Source organism: Mytilus edulis, chromosome 13, assembly GCF_963676685.1.
Source record: "Mytilus edulis chromosome 13, xbMytEdul2.2, whole genome shotgun sequence".
Classification (NCBI taxonomy): Eukaryota; Metazoa; Mollusca; class Bivalvia; order Mytilida; family Mytilidae; genus Mytilus; species Mytilus edulis.
Window position 1 is genome coordinate 15,407,432 of NC_092356.1, and position 9,855 is coordinate 15,417,286.

The following is a 9,855-nucleotide window of genomic DNA, read 5'->3' on the forward strand; positions in this document are numbered from 1 at the left end:
AAAGAGGTACGTTGTTGTTCATTAATATTGTTTTTTTTAAAGATAGATTTTGGTTTTTAGTTATCTCTTTACAAATAGGTACGTTGTTGGTCATTAGTTTTTAACTTTTACTTTGCTATTTATTTATACCTATTAATAGGTCTTTCTTGTCTATGTTTTTTTAACATGTATTTTGGTTTTTAGTGATCTCTTTAAAAAGGGGTACGTTGTTGGTCATTAATATTTAACTTTTTCTTTGGTTTTTATTTATACCTATTAATAGGTCTTGTTAGTTAGTCTATGTTTTTTTTAAACATGGATTTGGGTCTTTAGTGATCTCTTTAATAAGATGTACGTTGTTAGTCATTCATATTTAACTTTTAATTTTGTATTTATTTTTATCTATTTATGAGGTCTTTCTAGTCTATATTTTTTATAACATGTATTTTGGTTTTCAGTGAACCCTTAACCATAGACGTACATTGGTGGTCATTAGATTTAACTTTTAATTTGGTATTCATTAATATCTATTAATAGGTCATTCTCGTCAATCCTTTTTAAATATGTATTTTGGTTTTTAGTGATCTCTTTAAAAAGTTGTTGTTCAATAATATTGTTTTTTTAAAGATAGATTTTGGTTTTTAGTGATCTCTTTATAAATAGGTACGTTGTTGGTCATTAGTTTTTAACTTTTACTTTGGTCTTTATTTATACCTATTAATAGGTCTTTCTTGTCTATGTTTTTTTAACATGTATTTTGGTTTTCAGTGATCTCTTTAAAAAGAGGTACGTTGTTGGTCATTAATATTTAACTTTTTCTTTGGTGTTTATTTAGACCTATTAATAGGTCTTTCTTGTCTCTGTTTTTTTAAACATGTATTTTGGTTTTTAGTGATCTCTTTAAAAAGGGGTACGTTGTTGGTCATTAATATTTAACTTTTCCTTTGGTTTTTATTTATACCTATTAATAGGTCTTGTTAGTCTATGTTTTTTTAAACATGGATTTGGGTCTTAAGTGATCTCTTTAATAAGATGTACGTTGTTAGTCATTCATATTTAACTTTTAATTTGGTATTTATTTTTATCTATTTATGAGGTCTTTCTAGTCTATGTTTTTATAACATGTATTTTGTTTTCAGTGAACCCTTAACCATAGACGTACATTGGTGGTCATTAGATTTAGCTTTTAATTTGGTATTCATTAATATCTATTAATAGGTCATTCTCGTCAATCCTTTTTAAATATGTATTTTGGTTTTTAGTGATCTCTTCAAAAAGGGGAACGTTGTTGTTAATTAATATCGTTTTTTTAAAGATAGATTTTGGTTTTTAGTGATCTCTTTACAAATAGGTACGTTGTTGGTCATTAGTTTTTAACTTTTACTTTGGTATTTATTTCTACCTATTAATAGGTCTTTCTTGTCTATGTTTTTTTAACATGTATTTTGGTTTTCAGTGATCTCTTTAAAAAGAGGTACGTTGTTGGTCATTAATATTTAACTTTTTCTTTGGTGTTTATTTAAACCTATTGATAGGTCTTTCTTGTCTCTGTTTTTTGAAACATGTATTTTGGTTTTTAGTGATCTCTTTAAAAAGAGGTACGTTGTTGGTCATTAATATTTAACTTTTTCTTTGGTATTTATTTATACCTATTCATAGGTCTTTCTTGTCTATGCTTTTTGAACATGTATTTTGGTGTTCAGTGATCTCTTTAAAAAGAGGTACGTTGTTGGTCAATAATATTTAACTTTTTCCTTGGTGTTTATTGATACCTGTTAATAGGTCTTGTTAGTCTATGTTTTTTTAAACATGGATTTGGGTCTTTAGTGATCTCTTTAATAAGATGTACGTTGTTAGTCATTCATATTTAACTTTTAATTTGGTATTTATTTTTATCTATTTATGAGGTCTTTCTAGTCTATATTTTTTATAACATGTATTTTGGTTTTCAGTGAACCCTTAACCATAGACGTATATTGGTGGTCATTAGATTTAACTTTTAATTTGGTATTCATTAATATCTATTAATAGGTCATTCTCGTCAATCCTTTTTAAATAGGTATTTTGGTTTTTAGTGATCTCTTTAAAAAGAGGTACGTTGTTGGTTATTAATAATGTTTTTTAAAGATAGATTTTGCTTTTTAGTGATCTCTTTACAAATAGGTACGTTGTTGGTCATTAGTTTTTAACTTTTACTTTGGTATTAATTTATACCTATTAATAGGTCATTCTCGTCAATCCTTTTTAAATATGTATTTTGGTTTTTAGTGATCTCTTTAAAAAGAGGTACGTTGTTGTTCATTAATATTGTTTTTTAAAGATAGATTTTGGTTTTTAGTGATCTCTTTACAAATAGGTACGTTGTTGGTCATTAGTTTTTAACTTTTACTTTGGTATTTATTTATACCTATTAATAGGTCTTTCTTGTCTATGTTTTTTTTACATGTATTTTGGTTTTCAGTGATCTCTTTAAAAAGAGGTACGTTGTTGGTCATTAATATTTAACTTTTTCCTTGGTGTTTATTTAAACCTATTAATAGTCTTTCTTGTCTCAGTTTTTTTAAACATGTATTTTGGTTTTTAGTGATCTCTTTAAAAAGAGGTACGTTGTTGTTCATTAATATTTAACTTTTTCTTTGGTTTTTATTTATACCTAATAATAGGTCTTGTTAGTCTATGTTTTTTTAAACATGGATTTGGGTCTTTAGTGATCTCTTTAATAAGATGTACGTTGTTAGTCATTCATATTTAACTTTTAATTTGGTATTTATTTTTATCTATTTATGACGAAAAATTACAGTATTTTTATAATAAGTGTCACTATGCAATGGCTTGGGCTCCTGACGATGGACATGGCCATGATCAATTAGATAATTCTAATTGGTCTAAATAGATGTTCGAAACACCTTATGATCTATGGAGTTGGGGTGCTGGGATAGGCTTTGACAACGATTTATTGAAATATATGACAGATCATGAGGTGTCGAGCCCCTAATAAAAAGTACAGTATTTTTATAATAAGTGTCACTATGCAATGGCTTGGGCTCCTGACGATGGACATGGCCGTGATCAATTAGTGAATTCTAATTGGTCTAAATAGATGTTCGAAACACCTTATGATCTATGGAGTTGGGGTGCTGGGATAGGCTTTGACAACGATTTATTGAAATAGATGTTCGAAACACCTTATGATCTATGGAGTTGGGGTGCTGGGATAGGCTTTGACAACGATTTATTGAAATATCAAACAAGATAGACTATTAACATTGCGGTCAGACAATTCCCAGACTTCCATAAATAAGTCAAGATAAGAGATAAAGTAAACAAATGGCATCTGCAAGGAAATAAACACTTACATAAACTTTAATTAATGAACATTAATACGCATTTATGAGCCGTGTTTCTATTGATAAAGATTTGAACGAGCGATGAACTTTCTCCAGCTGTTTAAGATTTAAATGTGTGTAACGGTACAGATTAGATCTGTCATAGATGCAGAATTAGAACGACTGATGAAGTATAGCAAATTGCCACCTAAGCTAAAGTAATCAAATCAATTAAGAATGACTAATATTTATTATATATAATTACACAGGCTTGTATTCAAGACATAATATATATACAACAGTAATAAAAACATAATATTATAAAAAATACAAAATATAAAATTGGCGTTACGGGCAACATGCTAGCAATTGATATGTATTTAAAAAATAAAAAATAAAATACATATCTCAATTAAATTCACATTATTCGAGCATCTATCGCGGCACTTGCACTTGACGACAGAGTGTAGATGTGGTACCGTGACTTCAAATAACTTTCACCATATACTTTAAGGAGAAAGTCACGAGCCACTTTAGTATACATCAAACAGAAACATAACTCGTAGAGTATTGAATGAAACCTCAAACAATGTGAACCTAATAGCAAAGCGAGCCTTTTAAAAGAGAGTATTTACAAGAGCCCGAAGCATAATTCAAAGAACAATTATATGTTACTTCAAAATACCTCTCTACGAGTGACATGTTGAGCGCTGGCCCATCCCATGTCAAACATATGTAACTCAAGTATACCCACTCTATTATTTTATTTAATTAATTTTAATACCTGCATGTTGAGCGCTGGCCCAGCCCATGCTTAGAGGGTATGGGCTCACTTTGCAACCTGAGACGGATAACCTCGAGTGAAAAAACCATTTGCACACTAAAACATGTATCCAAAAGAACTGTCAAATGGACAAACAAATGATTCGTTCACCCGACGAGAGGGCTGCCTAGTTATCCATTTTATTCAGGGCTGCCTGAGAACTCAGATAATAATTTTGTGACAAGTAAAGAATGGATGAAATTCATTATTACATTGCCCAAACGAATTGCTGCACATGTTGCCAAAGCACAAACCACAATCTCGGAGGTGTAAGGGGCGGATGGAGGGTAAATAATTACAAAATAAAAATATTGCATAAAAATAAACATGTGTATCTAATCCATATAAAAATTACAACTGCAACTTAACTAAATTTCTAATGTACCCTAGAAAAGTAAGGGAGGAGTTACTTAAGATTGACATGCCTTATATCAAACAAGATAGACTATTAACATTGCGGTCAGACAATTCCCAGACTTCCATAAATAAGTCAAGATAAGAGATAAAGTAAACAAATGGCATCTGCAAGGAAATAAACACTTACATAAACTTTAATTAATGAACATTAATACGCATTTATGAGCCGTGTTTCTATTGATAAAGATTTGAACGAGCGATGAACTTTCTCCAGCTGTTTAAGATTTAAATGTGTGTAACGGTACAGATTAGATCTGTCATAGATGCAGAATTAGAACGACTGATGAAGTATAGCAAATTGCCACCTAAGCTAAAGTAATCAAATCAATTAAGAATGACTAATATTTATTATATATAATTACACAGGCTTGTATTCAAGACATAATATATATACAACAGTAATAAAAACATAATATTATAAAAAATACAAAATATAAAATTGGCGTTACGGGCAACATGCTAGCAATTGATATGTATTTAAAAAATAAAAAATAAAATACATATCTCAATTAAATTCACATTATTCGAGCATCTATCGCGGCACTTGCACTTGACGACAGAGTGTAGATGTGGTACCGTGACTTCAAATAACTTTCACCATATACTTTAAGGAGAAAGTCACGAGCCACTTTAGTATACATCAAACAGAAACATAACTCGTAGAGTATTGAATGAAACCTCAAACAATGTGAACCTAATAGCAAAGCGAGCCTTTTAAAAGAGAGTATTTACAAGAGCCCGAAGCATAATTCAAAGAACAATTATATGTTACTTCAAAATACCTCTCTACGAGTGACATGTTGAGCGCTGGCCCATCCCATGTCAAACATATGTAACTCAAGTATACCCACTCTATTATTTTATTTAATTAATTTTAATACCTGCATGTTGAGCGCTGGCCCAGCCCATGCTTAGAGGGTATGGGCTCACTTTGCAACCTGAGACGGATAACCTCGAGTGAAAAAACCATTTGCACACTAAAACATGTATCCAAAAGAACTGTCAAATGGACAAACTGAGTTCTCAGGCAGCCCTGAATAAAATGGATAACTAGGCAGCCCTCTCGTCGGGTGAACGAATCATTTGTTATAATAATTTTGTGACAAGTAAAGAGAAAGTAAATGTAAAAACCAATACGTCAGAGTTTAGTGAGTGGAATAAGTTGATTATAAGTGCTGAGATTTGCAAAACAAAAATGCATGGTTTTTGAGTGTCTGATAAATTAAAAGGTCAAATTGTCAAAATACATCTGGTATACGTGTCAGTTTATAGAGCAATGAATGGTGATTGGTTGCAATGTCTAGAGGGATGTTCTCCTCTTCCCCTTATTTAGTTTCCTAATGAGTAACTGATATCTGATTGATTGGTGAATTCATACAGGCTTGATAAAGAATCAATATTACATCAAGAAATGAATTGCACACTGCCTTCTGGCGATTTCCTCCGATCTGTAAGCATGGCTAACAGACACTTTAAGAGAGGGAAAAAAATAAAAAAGGCTATCATGAAAAAGGCCTTCTATCAGATAAATAGAAAGATAAAGATTCGCTCTCTCAAGAGGAAAAAATCAATTGAAAAAGCACGTGAATATGTAAAAATATTCACCACTGAAAAAATAAAAGACGATGAAATTTTGTTACTCAGTAAAGGATTAAAATATATACCGTCCCCCTCGACGAAATTTGCAAAATCTAGTATTGCATCAGATTTCAATGAATTTGCAAGAAAACTAAGATGTAAATATCATTTTGACAAGGGTGATATTTTCAAACGTCATCCCTTTTTAACAAAATCCGGATATAAACCGGAACTTGCAAACAATGCCATTGAGACATATATATTCAAAACTAAGGTTGAGATAGATAATATAACAATTAATAAAGCACACGATAATCTCACTACGCTGGAAAGAAAGGCAATTTCTTCCCTCAAACGAAACGAAAAAATAGTAATTCGAAAAGCAGATAAAAATAACACCACAGTGATCTGGGATAAAACAGAATATATAAATGAAGGTCTGAGGCAATTAAGTAGTGCTACTCACTTCATGGAAATTGCAAAATTAAACATTATAGAGACTAACCAGAAAATCAATACTATTATCTTTGAAATGCATAGAAAAGGGGTCATGGATGAAATCACCTTTAAATATCTTTCTGCTAAGAGAGATCTCAAACCAGGAAGGTTGTATCTTCTGCCTAAATTGCACAAACTTGATCCTGAACTAATAGAAAGCGTTCAACAGAATCCTACGCTGTATAAAAATGTCAGAATTCAAGGAAGGCCTATTGTTTCATTATCGGGTACTGTTTTAGAGAGAATAGGGCAGTATTTGGATAAATTCATGCTTCCAGCAGTATTAAAACAAGAAACACATTTAAGGGACTCATTACAATTTATAAATATTATTGAGAAATTGCAGGTAAAACCTGACGCCTACTTAGTCAGTTTTGACATAAAAGAAATGTACAACAATATGTCCCATGTAGAAATGATTGACGCAGTCAAGCATGCTTGGCCTACGATAATTAAATGTAAACATACGATACTTTTGCCTCCGTTGCGATATATATTGGAACTTCTTAAGATAGTTCTTGAAAATAATGAATTTATGTTCAATGGTAAATTTTATAAAACTTCAACTGGAGTTCCAATGGGAAATAGTTTATCACCTGAAATTACGGATCTGAGAGTTTATGAAGTCTTAAATAGTATTTTAAGGACTTTTCAACATAAACAGAAAATATCAAGTCTCTACAGGTTTAGGGACGATGGCTTTTTTTATTTACAATGAAGGTACAGATGATGAAATATCACAATTCTTTGAACATGCTAACAGACAACATGCACTTCTAAAATTTACACACGAGAAATCACAAACTAAAATGCAGTTTTTAGATGTGCTGGTATTCAAAGGTCTAAGATTTAGAGAAACAGGAATCTTAGACCTCACGACATTCCGAAAAAAGACTGAAAATTATCAGTATTTAGAGAGATCCTCATACCACCCATCCTCTACTTTCAGAGGCATAATTAAAGGAGAAATGCTTCGCTTTAAGAGATGTACGAACGATCCAGTAGATTTGCAAACACAATATGCGTTATTTTCTGAGCGCCTTATTAAAAGGGGATATCCAAAAAATGAAATTAAAACTGTTATGCAGGAAGTGACTGCAAAACAAAGAATAGATACATTAATGGTAAAGCCCAAATCTGTATTACAGTCGCCTCCCTTGGTATTCTCCACAGTGTTTTCAAGACAGAAATCACACATAAAGAACAATATCTTAAAACACTGGGATAAATTAAAGGATGACGAAGAGGCAAAACTGTTATTTGATAAAAGACCTCTGTTTGCCTTCCGTAGGCATAAAAACTTGAAAGACATAGTAACATCAGCAACTCTGAATAATTAATATGTTGCAGACTATGAAAAAAGATTCTATATTTTGTTCGTTAAATTGATAAACAAGGTTAAGTAGATAAAGAGTATAGAAAAATATGAGTCAGACAGATCATGAGGTGTCGAGCCCCTAATAAAAAGTACAGTATTTTTATAATAAGTGTCACTATGCAATGGCTTGGGCTCCTGACGATGGACATGGCCGTGATCAATTAGTGAATTCTAATTGGTCTAAATAGATGTTCGAAACACCTTATGATCTATGGAGTTGGGGTGCTGGGATAGGCTTTGACAACGATTTATTGAAATAGATGTTCGAAACACCTTATGATCTATGGAGTTGGGGTGCTGGGATAGGCTTTGACAACGATTTATTGAAATATTTTATTTGATAAAAGACCTCTGTTTGCTTTCCGTATGCATAAAAACTTGAAAGACACAGTAACATCAGCAACTCTGGGTAATTGATATGTTGCAGATTATGAAAATAGTTTCTAAACTTTGTTCGTTAAATTGATAAACAAAGTTAAGTAGATAAAGAGTATAGAAAAATATAAAACAGATCATGAGGTGTCGAGCCCCTAATAAAAATTACAGTATTTTTATAATAAGTGTCACTATGCAATGGCTTGGGCTCCTGACGATGGACATGGCCATGGTCAATTAGTTAATTCTAATTGGTCTAAATAGATGTTCGAAACACCTTATGATCTATGGAGTTGGGGTGCTGGGATAGGCTTTGACAACGATTTATTGAAACACGGTTACACCACCACCTACCATGGGGAGTGACCGGGGAAAACACTCGTATTACCAATGCTCCAGTTAGCGCCCCACCTGTTGGCAGGTGTAGGCCTCCCCTCTATGAGATGAGGTGGAGGAGGTCCCAGAGTCACCCATCTGTAGACCACACCGTTACCACTAACCACATTTTCCAAACCTGCAAATTTTATAACTTGTCAGGCCCAGAGCAAGGGCCGAGTGAAATAATCCCCCAATCACTACCAGTCTCCCTGGACCTCCCCCCATTCAAAATTGACTCTGCGCCTTAGGATAAAAGAAGATAATTGATTTTTTAAAAATGTCTTGTTTTCGTTCCAATTAATATAATTGTTAATTAATAAAAACTAAAATTAATGCTGGATGCTCAAATCACAATAGTCCATAATATGTTAATAAAGTGCTTAATAACGGAAATGTCCAATTCATAGAAACGCAAGTTTATTCGAAATTATCCTGTATTGGTCTAATACTATGAAGGTCCTGCTTGGATACTGGTAACCATAATATGCCAATCAAATACAGCAAACAGATGCCTGAAAATATAAAACAAAAACAGCAGCAACTATTCTCATAGGGAGGGCGGGCGGGTTTTAAAAGTTTAACTAATTTGTGTAACACCTGCTTTCTAGTCGACAGCAAATTAACAAGTGCCCGATTCGGGAATTCTAAAATTCTAATTCAAGCTGATACGGGAATTCCAAAATTCTGATTCAAGCTGCGAGCGCCCTCTATGGCCATGCCGAATATGGCAATGAGCTACAGGCTGCAACACCCACACACCCACACAAATATTTGATTGAATTAAACCAGATTATTGAAAATATGAAATTTTTATAATCTCTATTAATTGCAATACTCATATATGAAGACCCTATTTCAATACTGAACGAATAACAATGAGATGAAAAACAACGATCCAGAGTTGTCGACGTATTTTCTAAACATACTAAAACTTAATCAAGAGTTGTCTCCCTTTTTCTGTTGTGAATTATAATTCACAAATACCAAATACTAACTAAAGACTTTCTGTGTATTATACTCATTTGTGTAGAGGTTCCATCCTCTAATTCATATACAACTTATACAAAACAATCCTTTGAATTAAACATACATTTATTACACCA

At 32.2% G+C, this 9,855-nt stretch overlaps 1 protein-coding gene across 1 annotated transcript; it reads left to right on the top strand.

The window, feature by feature from the left end:
* Positions 1 to 6,001: 6,001 nt before the first annotated feature.
* On the top strand, positions 6,002 to 7,339 carry LOC139500124 (uncharacterized). Its single transcript, XM_071288862.1, has one exon. The coding sequence runs from the start codon at positions 6,002 to 6,004 to the stop codon at positions 7,337 to 7,339; it is 1,338 nt and encodes a 445-aa protein (XP_071144963.1).
* The last annotated feature ends 2,516 nt before the right edge of the window (positions 7,340 to 9,855 follow it).